This window comes from Mchenga conophoros, linkage group LG14 (assembly GCF_057382185.1).
Source record: "Mchenga conophoros isolate Kocher_MC1m ecotype Shallow Benthic linkage group LG14, M_conophoros_male_GT1.1, whole genome shotgun sequence".
NCBI classification, from domain to species: domain Eukaryota; kingdom Metazoa; phylum Chordata; class Actinopteri; order Cichliformes; family Cichlidae; genus Mchenga; species Mchenga conophoros.
The window spans coordinates 30,309,452-30,326,594 of NC_140539.1; the positions used below are offsets into that span (position 1 = coordinate 30,309,452).

General features: G+C 39.8%; 1 protein-coding gene across 3 annotated transcripts in view; it reads left to right on the forward strand.

The window, feature by feature from the left end:
- The window catches only part of robo1 (roundabout, axon guidance receptor, homolog 1 (Drosophila)), a 222,750-nt gene that overhangs the window by 24,242 nt on the left and 181,365 nt on the right, over positions 1-17,143 (forward strand). For 2 of the 3 annotated variants that reach the window (XM_085243902.1, XM_085243903.1), the window contains exon 1: positions 285-468. In XM_085243902.1, the coding sequence (XP_085100028.1) occupies positions 309-468 (160 nt within the window). In that variant the 5' untranslated portion in view covers positions 285-308. Of the gene's footprint in view, positions 1-284; positions 469-17,143 lie in introns of those variants that run through there. The other variant, XM_085243904.1, reaches the window with a different exon arrangement.

Genomic DNA, 17,143 nt, shown 5'->3' on the forward strand with positions numbered 1-17,143 from the left:
CAGACTTCTGTTGTGTTGTGAACAAAATAAGATGCTAGGTCAGAGTTTTGCAACAAGGAAAGTTGATTTGTAGCCTTCTTGGCATTGTTAGCAAGACTGAACTCTCTTCTGACAAAAAATTATGGAATGACACTGAATTACAACGTGAAGGAACTCATTAAAAGATTGTGAGTCATTTAGATGTGAGAGCTGCGTTGTGTATTATGATTCTTGAAAGTAAGAAGTAGGAAATTTTATGCATTACACAACTTTTTTTTTCTTTCCGGTTGGTATTTACATGTGTGAGAGAATTCCCAGCTATATAACCGATGTTTAACTGTTTGTTTTTAATCTGTTTTTTCAGTTTGACCTTAAGTGATGCCAGGACAGTGAGCATCATTATGCGTGGCACATGGTCAGGGGCCACGCCCCTCTTCATTATGGTCCTCCTCAGGCTGGCTTGGGGTCAAGAGGTTCCTTTAATCCCAGGTAAGACATGACATGTTTCTCAGCACGTGCTTGTCAGCTCATCAGTGATCAAGACTTCATGGTCTGCCTCCATCGTCATGGTTTGTCTGTGTCTGTCTGTCAGTCAACGGCTGTCTGACTTATTGTATGCTTGACACCGCTCTTGTAGCTTTAGTGACTTACTGTTGACATGGGACTTAAATCCTGAATCATTTGGAGCTAAGATAACTTTTTTTTTGCCAACTTTTTTTTGGCACAAAGTAATTTTCTTGGTGACATTTTTTACAACAAGTAAAAGCGTTTGCAGCTCTAAACCTCAAGTTATTTGCACAACTGTTCCTGATTCACTGAAAGGTACTTGTACCTGTGGAATATTTAGAAAAGTCCCTGATTTGCCAAACAACAAAATAAAGAAGTACACTACTTTGTAACGGCCCTCCGTGGCTTGAGCACACTAATATTCAGAAAATTTTAATTTTGCACTGCTATGAACTTACTTTTGCTTGTCAGTATGAAAATAACTTACACCTTACCCACCTCTTCCCTCTTCTTGGGTTTGTAAAACAATACAATACAGAATGGAAGGGTTACAAAGACACAAAATACACAGAAACCTTAGATGGACAGTAAAACAGATATAGAGATTCTAAAGTTATGCCAGTAAGATGATCTTGTTTTAAACAATTTTTCTTGAACTTGTTTGGGAATTTGATGTACAAGTAAAGTACATGAAATAAAGCAGAGTCATAGGAATCATAGGAATTAAAGAAAAACCAGCTGTGGTGGGGGCTGCACATCCAGCCACCATTCAGTTATGTTCATTATATGTGTCCAAAGTATACTGTAGATGTTACTAACACTTTATCCTTCCGCTGATCATTATTATCAACTTCTTTAGGAGTCCTCTACATGTTTGATGACGTTATTTTGAAGATCCCTGACAACATATATGTACATATATTGAATACATGCACTATATGGACAAAAGTACTAGACCAGCAACATGTTACATTTGCAGGATCTTCTTGCATGGAAATGGATGCCATGAAGCTGCATGGTTGGAAAGCACATGAATTCAAGTATTAGGAGTTGTTTTTGTAGTGTATGCGATTTGGAGGTGAACTTTTTCAAGTCTTAGTTTTGACTGAGTAAGTGAATTACTCTGTAGTTTCTGATAAAAAGTTCAAGTTCACAAGGTCACCAAAGGATTTCACATCCTTTGAAAATTGCAAGTTATTAAAAATTGATTTTTTATTTTTTATTTCATTTTTTACAGTGGGAAATAGATTGAAATAACCCACAGATTGCTAAATGAATACTTCACTGGCTTCTGTCATCAATATCTGAAAGTTGGTCTGTTGACTTTTACAGATTTCTTTTCTTATCTGTCTATGAGATAAATAATCAAAATTGTTCCATGTCTTGTTTGCTTTAAGACTTTAAGATATGGTTGTTTTTACATGACTGATTTTCTAACCTGTGACATTTTACTGAAATGTCTCCCTGTTTGAGATAAGTGAACCACCCACACTATGTGCTTTTGTCACCGCAATTGACAGTCATTTCAGTTCCACCATGCTGATTTCTCTTTTTTCCACCCAGCTCTCATCCAGCAAGACAACAGGCCCTTGCAGTCCTGCTTAGCAGAGCATTTCACATTCACTGCTTGCTGTTACCTTCTCATTCTGGCTACTCTGCTTCTTTCTATTGCCTTTCACCTCTCATTCATTTTCTTTAACCATGCTCACGCCACCACCTTCTTCTCTTTGTATTTTCTTTCACCAGCACTATCTAGGAAGCAATTTACTTGTCAAGCAGAGGGCAGTATGCAGCTCCCTGGTCTCCGATGTGATGGTGTCCGTGCGTGTGCGTGTGTGTGTATGAGGGATCGCTACCTTGGCAGAAATGCTTTCAATCACACTCTTGGAGCACGATCTCTGACTGGCAGCAGTAGGAGCTATATTAAGATTGAATCGAAACATTTTTGCTTAACAATCTGATGGCATCAGAGTGCTATACCAAGGGCTTTTACTTATCTCTATAGCTTATCACTGAAGAGATGCAAGGTGATACCCACAAGAATTCTAAGTGGCGGGTGAAGTATCTGTAAGTCAAAATTGTGTCAGGAACAAAGATATGAAAAAAGACATTCTTTCTTATGTAAGGCATTCTTTCTTATGTTGTTTAGCTTCAGTGGCAATTCACCTTAACCTAAGATCTAAGTCATGGGTTGTACCTTCTGTACATGTGTCAGCAAAGGAAGGCAGCTCTCAGTAATGTCTAGATTTAGGAAAGCTGAATTCCACCAGGACCGTGTTTCTCAATGAGAGAGAAATGTCAAAGCGCCGCTTTATTTTTTTTTATCTTTACATACTTCATGACTGACAGTGCTATTATTTTCCTTGCTTTAATGCAAATATCAGCTGTTCCCGAAAGCAGTGACTCCCTGTTTCCTTTATTTAGGGCACTTTCATCATTTGGGTTTTCAGAGCTTCTTTGTTAACCATGTCTGATTCATGAGTAATGCACCATTATTATGTGTACTATCTAACTTTGGCGGAAAAAATAGGACACCATAAAAAATTTTGTTTGCTCTAAAAGATTCTACAGCTAGTAATTTGCACTCAGTGACATTGTTCGGGGCCAGTGCAGGAAGAAGTACTCTTTGTAACACTGTGGATGGGGATATCATGGTGGTGGGTGTCAGTGTATCTCACGTTCCCAGATCTCGACTGTTTCAGACTGCATAGCTTGAACAGCTTGTTAGCATGATCTTCAGTCCTCCATCTGTGATCTGAGAGGCTGCATTCAGTTGGAGGACTGAGTATAGGGCACTCATGTTTTGAAAGTGTTCAAAGACCGATACAGTTAATGGATAAAGTTATTTTTTTAATGAAAAAAGTTACATTTGACTGGCATGCAACAGAAAGTTGACTTGTGTAAACATGCTGTAATCTTTACTGTACTGTAGCTGCCATCCACAGATGTTTCAGCGAGCACAAATTCACACAAAGTTGTTGCTGAACATGATCTGGAGGGTTTTTTTGCATACGTTACAAATAATGAGCTTGTCTGTGTCTGGTGAAAGGGTTGGAGGATAATTTTAGTAACCTCACAGTTGGCCATTGCAAAATGTGTGATATAACCATACAAGCAAATATATTTGTGTCAAATATGGCTTCAGACATTGATGTAGGTTTTTTTCTTTTATTATTTAATATTACCTACAGAATACAATTTTAACGGTACAGCTTTGACATGTTAAAGGCCAAATCCATTTCCAGGGTATCTTATATATCAACTGAATAAAGTTACAGTTTTGGTTGATCAGGCAACCATATGGCGTAAAGTTTTTGTACAGGCCAGGGTTTGAATCTAGTGTAGTCCATTTACTGCAGATACAGATACAGGCTTTTCTCTGTTTTATCGGCAGTTTGACTTTAAATTTCTTCTTTATATTGATTTTTTAACATTGTACTGTAGCAAACATTCAATATATAGTATGTGTGGCTCTGCATGTCCCATAAAGGAGAATTTTCTTTTCTTCATACAGCAGTTTTTGGTGAATCTGCTCTTTGATGTGATTCTCTAGACAAATGAAATCCATAACAAACGATATTACATCTGTTACACTCAAAGTGCAACAGATACTGATTCAATTTACTCATCCATTGTGTGACTAGAAACAAACTTTCCTGCAGAGACCTTCTATTTTTTCTTAAAACATTCAGGTTTCCAATGCTTTTCTATTAAAAAATTGAAACACTAAGCAAAGTTCATGGTTAAACTGTGCCACCACATAGTGTGAGTGCTTTCTGTCAGGTGAGAGAGCCAGACCCTGTGGTGTATTGTGGGTCCCACTCTTTCCCTTTACATTCAATATTCAGCTTGCACACCACCCCGAGGGTGATTAAATATGTGGTTAATACAGCACCATGAGAGTACTGAATTACACAGGAGCCATGCTGACCTTTTTAAATTACAGAACCAATTGTGCGAGACGGCAGAGGAAGTTTATAACAGGTACTGCCAAGATGAAGCCTGGAGGAGAATGGATCTGCTGCCACTGTCCTGCTGACGCTCTCCTTATTAGTGTTCTGCGCTATAAGCACCCTATTTGACACTCATTCTTTCCTTCCTTTCTCTCACTCTGGATCTCATTTGACTGCAGTTTTTGGTCGTTTTGTTTCTGTATCTTGTTTACTGTTAGAGCATCCGCGTAGATGAGCTGAAACAGTTGTCCTGCATACACAAACTAATTTGACATTTCATTTCACCGTTGATGAGACATGTATCACTCTTGACGCACAGAGTAGCCTCACTCCATAAATCTTGATCACTGGCCTTTTTCTCCGATGCATCCTAGTCAGCACATTGGCTTTGCAGATATTTGAAGGTCGTTTCTGATGTCTGATTTAATTTGAGGCTAACGCCAAAAAAATGAAGCCGCCAGTTTCAGCATCAGTCACGTGACTTCTTGGAGTCACAGCCATTTTTTCAGGGATGACTGTGTTCATCTTCAATCCCCATCAAAAGAATTCTAAACCTGACTGGCAGCGATACAACACTCTGCTTGGCAAAGGGCAGGAAAAGCTTTTTAGCAATGAAAAAGTCAGAATAAAATACCCAGACATTAAAAACCAGGTCTGTTTCTCTCCTAGCCAAGTTTCAAGAGTAATTCCTGATTGCTTTTCACAGCACTTTGCAAAATGCTCAGTAATTGTATTTAGATGAAAAATCCTCGTTTCACCACCACTGTTTCATTTTTCTTTCTCAAGAGAGAGTATGGCGTTATTGGAGGAAGAGGAAGGATTGAACGCTTGGCATTTAATATAATGAAATTCTTGTGATAGAATGTTTTTTAAAACAATACAGTTTAGTGACACTATTCATTCCATTAAGACATATTAAAAAGCTTTGTCAAAGACACCAGTGCTCATTTTTCCCTCTGAACTCTGTCCATACTGATTTCAGCGAACCGATCCCAGTCTTGTCATCTGAAATTGTGGTGCTGTGGCCGTGCGTTATTTTCCTTTGCACTTTCTATCCCATGTTTTTTTTTGTCTTTAGTGCATTCACATTCATGTGTTTTTAATCTGTTGCAACATTAAGAATGATACATGGCAATAATTGTGTTCAGAAAAACAAAGTCTTTGCTTTTATGCTTCCCGGGGAGTAAAAATTGAACCAAATGTATCTGATGTTATTATTGATTGTCTTATTGAGAGGATTTAAAATCATATATTGTTGACGGAGGTTTTTTTTTTCTGTTTTTCATGTAAATATGCCTTTTTTTTTTGCACTTCTGTGTAAGAGCCTCCAGTGTTCCATTAGGAAATGGCGGCAATCTGTCTGCCATCTTTCTTTTTGCAAAACAGCATTTTCGGTCACAGATAACCATATTGTTGGGAGCATCTGACACATTTCCTCTGTCCTGGGGCACAGAGCCCTGTGCTTATCATCTCCCTGCCTCTCACTTCATTCGGCCACCATTTAATTACAGAGCAGAGCAGAAGCCAGTGTTTCCTCATCACACTCCCTCCACCCTCAGGCCATCATTTAATGATGAAAAATCTGCTGTGGGAGATTTGGGCATTTGTTTTATTATCATTCTTTTCTCTTTTTGCCATCGAGCTGTGTGTCTGTGAATGAAAGGAGGGTGTTTTTGTACACAACCAGCATATTTTTGGCAATATATTTTGCTCGCAGGCTTGAAATTTGATATTCTGAGCTTAGAAGTAGTGCTCTCTGTATTTCACACCCTCTGCTATAGCTTCTCACGTATGAAGTGTGACTTTATCTTGAACCTCAGCTCCCTACCATTAAGAATGGGTCTGTAACAAAGTTAGTCCAAGGGGAAGGTAAGATTTAGCTCAGGTCACACTTCCTCTAAGGCAACAAAAGATAAAATACCACAGAGGCGCAGAGGTGAACTATGATGAGACTACAAAAAACTTTAATATCACATGCTTTGCCAAGTGTGTGCAAGCCATTTCCGGCACTTTAAGCAAGATAAACAGAAATGGCTGAAGCTGTAATGTCATCATAAAATATGCTGACTAATTATAACCATTACCAGCCACGCATACATCAGCAACCTCACAGGCATTTTAACTAAATGTTGGGAAACCTTGTTTAAGGCATTTGTTAATCTAATTTTGAACATCCTTCAAGCAGCACTACGTGTTTCACTTGAATATTCATACAGTATGACTCAGCTTGTGGCTTAATGATTTCATTCAGAAACATTCCAGTGGACACATTTGAGAGAGAAAAAATCATATTCCTGTCTATTCTTTATTAGACTCCTATAGGAGTTTTAAATAAAATATAATTGGCAATATAGTACCAGATGGTACAATACCAGTGTAGCTGCACATATTTTTCACATGCAGCTCCTTCATACATTATTTCTCCCCAGTTGCGAATGTGTGTACACTTGTATGCACGCGTGATATGGTGTGCTGTGCATACAGCAGACTTTATTGATTTCCACAGAGACATGACACAGGCACCTTTGTATCTTTTCACCTCATACCTCAAGTTTGGCCCTCTCTCACACACCTGCACACACACATACATACATGCATACATACATACATGCACGACCCCACTGCTTCCCCCCCCCCCGCCCTCCTGATTCTCCGAGCTGAAACATCCCTCTCATGGGGTTTGTGCTGTGGGGCTACGGGAGAGTGTCATCTCACAAATGAATTTCTCCTCACATCCCGCTCTCCATTAAAGAACCTGTTTGTGCTCCTACAGCAACACGCAGAACTCCCCTGCAGCTGTTTGTGCTCTCAGACACAAGTACTTGTTCTTTATATACCTGTGTTGTTTGTGCTCCGGCTACCTGCATCTCATGCACTCAGCAGTGAGACTCTTTCTTGCCATATTGCATTTCTCATGTGCTTTTGTTCATGTGTGCTTCTCATTGTTTTACTAGTTTTTCCCATCAAGGTTGTTGAATTTGTTAAGTCAGTGTGAAGACATTATTGCATTCTTGCAAAGGGTGGTCTTTAAATTTAATGTCATGATCAAGAAAGCAGACAAACTACAAAAATCACATGCTTCCTTGTTTCCTATGTAGTCACAGCTATCGTTTTATGATTTTGGTTTAGATTACATTGAATGTCCAGCCTATTGAAAACTCCTCTTGGCTTTTTTGCTTTATTCTTTTGGATCTAGCATAGTTGCATGCAGTAATGACAGGATATTAAAGTTTTCAAGGTCAGTAAAATATAACACTGCCACAACAGGAAAACATTGTCATTTCTCACTCACACAGGAGTCATGTCGTTCCAGTTTCACTTTTGATGAGGAGCTCAATAGGCATCCGTCTCTACAAACTGTTGATTTGGATTCTGAACTCAGTTGTGGAGATGTATTGAAGGACTGGCAGACAAATTGAGCATCACCCATGATTGGAAATCCATGTGCCTGCCTACGTGCTTTTTGGGACAATGAGCATCTTATTTGTTCCTGCTGAAATCACATGCAGGGATTTCAGGGATTTCCAGGCATATAGAAAAGGAAATTTTCACTCATCAGTGTATGTTTATGTTCCACATGCACTCCTTGTATATGTTCATCTGTGCATCTGTCAGGGGGTGGGTGAGTTGGAAAAGTATGAAAATGTTTTGGTTTTGCGGGAAAGAACAGTTGGATGCAAATCCTCTCTTAAAGTCGCTGCTCTGTCTTAATTGATGTTCCACTGAATTTGAGCTTTAAAGCCTCTGCAGTACCACTGGGTATTCTGTGCATGTAGCCTGAATGGCCTTTGTAAAGTACTGAATTGTGAGCTCAATTTCCTATGCACGCTCATCGTTTCCCTTTCCCATTTGAGACAAGATATTGGAGATGATCCCCCTATTCTGGCAAGTGGCCATTTTAAATGGAAGCTATTTCAGCTCTTTCATTTGTCAATCAGGCTGAAGAGTGAGTCTCTGACGGTGGCTCAATGTGAGGCTGTAATTGTCAGCGTCCCCTTCTGCCCAATGCGCAGCCCGGTGCTTTGCATGTGAAAAGATCCTGAAAGAAGACGTGAGTGCTGAATTAATACTCAAACTGCCTTTTGTCTCCATCACTTTAGCTTCTGCCACCGTGAGGCACAATGGCACAGACATGCAGACAATCGATGAGGAAAAAGCGAGCAGGATGAAGGCTTCCTGTCTCCATTTTTAAGGCTCTTTCTGAGTGAAAATTGCAATATTTAGGGATTTGGATCCACCTGTAGAAGCTGCCCTCATTGCCTATATATAGTGGAGTAGCACAATGATTTTGCTGATTTTAATAGACTTTTATTTAAAAAAAAAAAAAAAAAAAATCACAACTTGTTGGAAATGTTGGAGCTGAAAAACGGTGTACACCAAAAATCATTTAAAAAAAAACAACTCCTTCTGTGGACAGTGTTATATATTTTTCTTTACAATAAAATTTCCAACCACATCAATAAACCACAGCTGAAAGATGCATCTGATCCATTATTTCAGTATGTAAAAAGGATTTCAGTGTTATACAGTAATTTTTAATAGTATTCTACCACAAATATAATGTGTTTAGTGTATTTGCTCATATCGAGTCTAACATTGAAGACTTAACTGGATGTTATATATCATGGCTGAGAGTGGAAAGCAACCGCAGTGGCTTGCTTGGAAGCACTTCCAATTGAGACAACACATATTGCATGTAACAGTAGACTTTGTAATTGAATTTTCCATAATGTTTCTAAAAGTTAATTTAATTAGAAGGTGTATATTTTTCCAAAAAAATAAGCATATTTTATATATTGAATTCATTTATAGTAAAAATTCAGTTATTATTGTGACAAAAAGTTCCTCTATCACATTTTTAGGTTGTCAAGTCATTATGAATGTAAGCTCACTAATCAGAAAATGTTTGCCTGCATGCCTACATTCTAGTAAACAGTGCTGAGATGGTCTCGGTCCACCTTTCCATTCAGTGGGACGATAACCAAGCTATGATGATGGCCTGATAACGGTCTGTAAGACTGCCTTAGCATCTATTGTGGTTTTAGGGAAGAATATTTCTGTTTTTCCCTTATCTCCTCTTAATGTTGTCCCACCTGTACCCTCATAATCCCTACAGGTCCTCTTGCTTCCAACATACTGCTGTCTGTTGCAATTCCAAGTAATGATTTGGGTAAAAACTGTTAGGGGACATTGGGAGATAGGATTCTTTACTGTACAAAGGGAATGTTCCACTTTTTATATAATAGTAAATAGGCAGAAATTTAAAAAGGCACATTCCAAGTCCCAGTTGGAGTTATAGCAGATCTACCAAAACTTTTGCTCCATTTCTCTTGCTGTTAACCTTCTCTATGACTACAATTTCTTCTGGATCTCATGATGTGTGTATATAGAACAGGTGGCCTTAGGGGGAGCAAAGCCTTTGTTTGACGGACTAAAAGAGATTTCCCTGGACAAAGTCCCCATGCTGATGATCATATCTAGGTAATAAGCCTGATATACAGCCCTATTTTCCTGATGTTTACAGCAGCCCCATGCAGCTTTAATTAACGAAAGAGGTGTCCCTGTTGCTCTAGAACAGCCTCACCTGATCAGTTATTTCCATTTAGAAACACACACTTGACTATAAAAGTCAAATGGAAAATGGCTTTAAAACAGCAGAATTTCCTAATGAACACTTAAATCAGGCAGGAAAACATCAGATTAGCATTCTGTCAGCACTAAATGCCACCCAGGAAACGGTGTGCACAAAGACTGCGGGAAATTAATTTGGAACAAAAAGCCAGTGGAAGGTTTTTTCCCCTTATCTCTCCATGTGAACTTCACAAGGAGCAGGTTGACATTGGTTTTATTACCCTGGAGCACTGATGACGAGCTGGATGAGCGAAAGTGCTGACAAGAGGGAACGAGCGGGTGATCAGTCACTGGCTGGGTGCCCATCACAGGCACTCAAGGATGCTGAGAGGACGTTGGCCTTTGTCATGTGATTGCCTGGATGAGAAGACCTATGGCAGAGCCAAGTGTGTGGGGGGTTAAACGTACACAGCTAGGCCGCAGCATCGAAGAAAAGGGAATCTTTCCGCATGCAGTCAGACACAAGAGTCCAGATATGCTCACAGTAAATATTCTCACACACCTGCGCATACTTTAAGTACACATTTGTTTGTAGAGACAGCTTCGTGGTGATAATGATGGTACTGATGGTGATAGAACCACCAACTACATTCACTTGACTGATGTCAAGTGTCAGCTTTTCTACCTTGTTCTTTTTCTTTCCCTGCTTCCCTCTCCTTGAATCCATATGATGCACTCCCCCCACTCTACATCTCTCCCTGTCATATTAATGTCAAGTTTCTTCGAGTAAAGGTAAGGGGAAACCGAGCTTCCTCTACCATCTTGCTTTTCTTTGCGCAGTTTTATTGCCTGTGTCTGTCACACCTTCAGGCTTTGCTGCACAAAAGTGCAGCTGTGTACTCGACATTCACTTTTATCGGCTGCATGGAGTTGATTGCAGGAGGCATAGCTTGAAGGTTACAGTGCCCCACGAGTAGCAGCAATTCAAAACGATGTATTGATATATCCTTCACGATCATTTTAGTGCTATAACATTAGTATTAGTCACAGGTTTTTTATGCCTGAAGGCTTTAATAGCAAGTTAATGATCATTATTTGAGAATTTCTGACCTGTGTAATACAGGTACCAGCTTGTTCTTTTGTTTGTTCAAGATTCACTCACATTATTAGCCTCATTAGCCAACAGCCTTCATCAAGAGATGACTTCTGAGATGTGTTCTTGATATAACACTCTCATACTTGTATGTACACTGAAAGAGATAATGCTGTGTGTAATTGTTTCTCCGGTTTATACGGACTGTGAAAGAATCGATTCGGATTTAAGCGGTTGGTGATAAAATCCGCAGCTGTGCACCGCTCTGTGCAAAAATATATTCTGAAGGTAAACAGAAGCTATAATTAATGCCACAATTATATTACCTTTTAAAGTTAGTTCTCACAGTATGGAAGCTTCTCTCTGTGTGTCTCTGGATAGAGTTTACTTGTTGTGAGACCAAGAGGGAATTTTGTATAAAAGTCAGTAACTTAAATAAAAACACGTTTTGGCTAATGTTATGTTTACGTATGTTCTTTCTGTAATTTTTAAAGATATACTTTTGAGTTTACTGACTGAGCTGAGGTGATGAAAATGCACCAATGTACTGTAGCAAATTACAGAGTTATGTATTTTATTGGCAGCCTTTCAGATGCATTATAATATAATTAACATCTGATATTTAAACGTTTGATTGTGTTTTGCCACAGTTAAACGGGTTTATATGACGTCAGATCAGTCATTTCTGAAATAAGAGCACCGGTGATGTATTCATGTCATGTTCATGTTTTCAATCAATATGCTGTTGCGACTTCAATGTGCTGTTGCATTCCACTGCATTAGCTTTGTTCAAAGACAAAAAGATTAAGTTGTTTTAGAAGATGTTCCTTTAAATTGGTAAGAGGACTGATTTTCTGTAGCACCTTTCTACTCCTTTTTTGTGTATAAGTGCTTTCTATCTAATATTCCCTCCTGGATAAACTCGGGGTTCAGAAGCTTGCCCAAGAATACTTTTGCATGCAGACTGTAGCAGCCTGGGATCAAACCACCAACCTTCCAATTAGTATATGACCTGCTCTACCTGAGCCACAGTTACCCCAAAGATGAAGGAAGAAATAAATTTATGTCCAACAGTGTTGACTGAGCTGCATAATACATCACATCTACACATTATGTGTCGCACCATGCATGCAATGGATTGCACTCTTTTGGACAAAGAGTGCTTTTGCATATTTCAACCGAACAGGGGAAAAAGAGGGTGGGGGTGGGGGGGGGGGGGGGGGGGGTGTAGCCCTGGTTTTCCTTTTTTCATAAATTACATAAATTAATGTGTAAATAGGTAGTTATTAGTGTTTAAAGAGGCCTGTTGTGAAACTGTGTGAAGTGCTGTGACAGATTTGTGAGGACATGAAACTTGACAATGGCACAATACAGCCTCTTCAGCCTCTGTGACATCCTTTCCCCGGCCTTCTGTATTCACTATTTTGACTGAAATTAATTGCCTCTAGTGCCCTTTATCACTGTGACAATACAGAGAGATGTGAAGTTGACAGTGTTGACTTCATTATTGCTCATTTCCATATGAACAACAGTGGTGAAGAGGTCTTCAACCTGCCCACTTACCTCTACTGTGCTTATAAATTGCGCAACGCTAATACACACACAGTTACACACACATATCCCAGATTACCATATAACTGCCCTTCACAATCTTTGACAGGTCCTTTTTCTTTTTGTCTGTTATGCGGTATTTTATTATCTAGAGTAGATGCTGGCAGGGACGGGATGTGAGGGACAGTATCATTTGCCAAGGCTGCTGCTAATGGGTGCTGAAATCTACAGGACTCATATGGATTGTGGCCAGGTGTGGAGGGGGTACAGAGTTCCATATCAAATGGCTACACTGCCCCAGACCTCTCTGTGTTGGGTGATTAATCTTGCTGTCAGTGAACTGTCTTTCAAAGTATCTTTTACCTCGTCCTCACCCTTCTTCTTCTTTTTCCTGACCGCCCGGAGTTGTAAAAGCAAAAGAAAGCGTGTCCCATCCCTCTTAGGCTTCCACCCATTTACCACTCATGCACTCACTTGATCAGAGCTGTATTTGATGATGAGTGTGCTGAGTGGAGGTGGGCAGAAGAGACCCATGGGGTGGCTCATCTTTACCTACTTCTCATTGGAAGTAGAACTATGATGGAACTAAACTACACTGCAGAATGAGCTTTCCTGTTACTTTCCAAAGGCCCTCTGTGCATTGCAAATCACACCGCAAAATGATTTTCAGCTTCTGTGCAGCTGCACAGTAAACATCTTTGCATGGTGAATAAGTGGACCATAGTGAAAACTGCCCTTAGTGTCTGCTGACATGACCATTCTTTGCATGTCTGAGGGAGAAGCTAAGGGGCTAAGCTCATGTTTCCTGACCCAGCAACAGCAGGAAGCAAAGCATAGAAAAGAGAAGAGAAGCACTCAACTCTCACTTAACAGTAGTAAGATGACTGTGTGAGCTGTGCCCATTTTAGACAATCCCCTTTAATGCTTCATTTGTGTGATTTTGTGAGTGTGGCTGCTTTAGAAAAAGAGTCTTCTGCTTATCATGCCAGAGAGATGAAAAATGCAATTGCAAGAGACAGTTATTTATGAACTGTGATAAAGTGTAATTTACCCACAGAGTGAAATGAATAACAAAATAGAGATGTTTTCTTGCCCTCTACACACAAGTTGCTTAAATATCCTAAAAGTGCATATCGCCAACTCTAGGGTGAATAAATAAATGGTACATTTCATTCTTTGATCAGTCTTCTTTTGTCCAAACCTATGAAGGAGCAGACAAAGAGCATAATTTGACCTCATCATACCCACCCTCACATATCAAATATTAGTTTGCTTAAATATTTACTTTTTAGATCTTTATAGTCAATCACAAAGAGCAGGTCAGATAGTCTTGTGGCACAGTACTATACACACTCTTAAGATATCCTGTGATAGTAATAATTACGAATGACAGGACAGTATCAAGCATAGCTATTACAGTCTTTAATGATCCCTTTAACGGCAGATTTAAAACTTGTCTTATAATTTTATAGTAGCAATAAAAATCGATGGAGAAATCTCTCTTCCACTTTGAAAAAAAAAAAGAATCTTCTACTGATGACAGTGAAAGACACGGACTCTATCTACTTAAAAGCACATATAGAGTCATTAGGGGATGTGAGTGTGTCATTGTGTAAAGGCTTTACAGCACTGGTCAGCACTGATTGCTCTGGGAGGGGGGCTGCAGGTTTATGTCAAGGTGACTATGTCAGTGTGTCATTCCTGGGCGCCCTCATGCAGAACATTGCTTATTTATACATCTGATTTCTCTTTTCAATTGGTTTTGCTGTTCCTGTGACAATGGATGAAGCAAAATTCCCCAAAGAAGCGTACGAATCAATAGCAAGATAGCTGACACAGCGCTCTAGGCTGGAGTGTGAGTGAGGACCTGACAGGGCTTGTTTCACTCCTACCTGACATGTTCACACCAGATCTGACATTTGCTGTCAAACACTGACCCTCCCCACTGTGCTCCACCTCACCAGCATTACGTGGGTCTTCGGGACAGATCTGCGTGGTTTAATAGTTTTATTGCTTTGCGTGTTGGGATTTTGACAGGTCAGGTTTTTAAAGATGTGCACAGTATACTCCAACTTTCACTACAGACATGTATTTGTGCTCACCAGTTTTCTTGTGAATGTGTTGCTGTCTTCCATTACCAGAGCTTTCAGAAGGCTTAGCATTTCCAGATGTTTCTCTATCTATAGCCATTTGTTCAATAAGACCTGTGCCGCTTGATATTGATTAGCCATCAGTCATGGGCTTATGCATGGTCCAACCCTGACCAATACTTTATTGGTAATAGAATGGATAAATGGAATATACTATATCATTAGTGGATAAATATCATCAAAATGATCCAACTATGTATTTCGTAACATGGTTCTCTGCTATGTGTATCTTTGGTTTATATATCTGCACTTTTTCTGAGCGAGACAACATGTTTGTATCTGTTTTAATAGAGTAGGTAACTTATTCAGGAAATCTATAGTTTTATCAAGTTTTTTTTAATGTCAGAAACATCTATTCCAACATTTTTTTCTACATGTGAAGCACAAGTATTGCTATCAGCATGTTTTGGATATTTTGTTCGTTTATGACTTGAAGCTAACTGCCTGCCATTGGCACTCAATTTCTAACCCACTGTCTTTCACTTGTACCTCAGCCTATCCATCGCTACCTTCATCACTACCACAGCTTTCCTTTGACCTATAGTGCAGCACTAGAGCTGTCATGCTCACTAATTTAGTAGTGACCATCCATCACCTAGAAAAGGCCCCATGGCTTTTAGTGTATTGGCACACATTAACAGTTCCTTCAATGCTGAACCAAACCCCACTGTACCTGTGTTGCCAGCCTTTCTTTGATCACTAATAAAAGAAAGGTAAAAAAAAAAAAAAAAAAGTATATTGTTCAATAATATTGACCTGCACGGTGATTTATCCACCTTTGTATTCAAAATGTTTTTTTTTTCTTTGAGAGGTTTCATGTTCATTTCTACCACCGTAAATGCCCCCATGCTACAGAGCATTCAATAGCTTCTGACTTGATTTATCAGTTTTAAGAAGAAATTGACGAGAGCTGCAGAGAAGTGACAGTCTGGCCCATTAATCAATGTAAAGGGCAGTTTTCTCCTGAAACACAGGCAATTCCAACAGAGCACTAAGTGAACCACTGTGGTCATCAGAAAAAATGAAAACTGTTCAGCTGAGGGTAATGTCCTGCACACATCTAAGAATACAAAGGCTCAGGCAGATGCTGTCTTTCCCTTCCAGGCAAAGAAAGCTTTAACCTGCACACCACGTCTAGAGCCTTTCCTTAAACATATCATATGATTTACCCTGAGGTGGAGGGCGCAGAGAGGGCTACCTCTTTATACCCAATTAAGCTTTCCACAGGAGGTAGACGATCCCGGCTGACACCCCCTCTCCCTCGATGCCCCATTAGAGCACTGAGAAGTTGGTAGAAGCCAGAGTCCCTGGCGGACAAAACCCCTGACCTAGAGCCAAGGAGAAGCACTCCAGCTCCACTCCCCTAAATATACAGACATAAGTACAGAATAAGAAGTTGCCTCCAGTTCAGTAGAGATGGAGAAAGCTGTGTGCGTGCATGTATGTTTGTGTGTGTGCCAAGAAAGGTGAAAGGCCACTCTTTGTTTATTTTAAGAGAACAGTGTGTCTGAGACAGACCTTAAAAACAAGAAGAAGACGATAACAGACTGTAACAAGCAAACATAAAAACCAAAAATACTCCAACACAACTTGAAATGCTGTTTCAGTAATTTAATAATTCTTTGTCTTCTGCTGTTGCTACATACTTGTTTATTTCTGTTACTTTGTCCTGCACCGAGAAGCCATTCCCTTAGCCATACAGCTACACAAACCATGAAAAATGCTCCAGTGCACTTACCCAGTGGTTTTGCATCACTCATAATTCATTGTCCCCTGTCCAGCCAGCCATCTGGGATCAGCTGGCCCCAACAGCAGAGATAGACTCAGTGCTGTCGGTGTGCTCCAGCAGCACCGGCCCATCTGTCCCTGCCTGCAGGCTGTGTTGTCGATATTCAGCAGTCTCATAATCAATGACCATACAGGCGAAGGGAGAAATGTTCCTCCAACTCCAACTCTGACCAGTTTGCAGGTGTGGTGTGTTTACTCTCAAGAAGGCTGTCTTTCTTTTTATATCCCTCTGTTTGTTGTCTGTGACTCACACCCAGTGCTATCGAACCCCATCACCCATTACACAAACCTTGTGGAAAACATGAAGCAGTGAGGCTGTTTGCAATAGTAATTACGATCCTAAAGGCAACTGTACAGGTTCATCATTAGCGTTAGCAGCTGAACCCTGCAGCTGCAAACGTTCTTTTTTATCTCTGGTTTGTTTTCCTGTCAGGGACCCATTGTTACCCACTGATTACGATCATGTTGTTTTCTTCTTTGTCTTTCCTCAATTTATCCCTAAAAGACACCTGTGTTTTTTAGCATCTGCTTTACAGCAAAGGGCACGGATT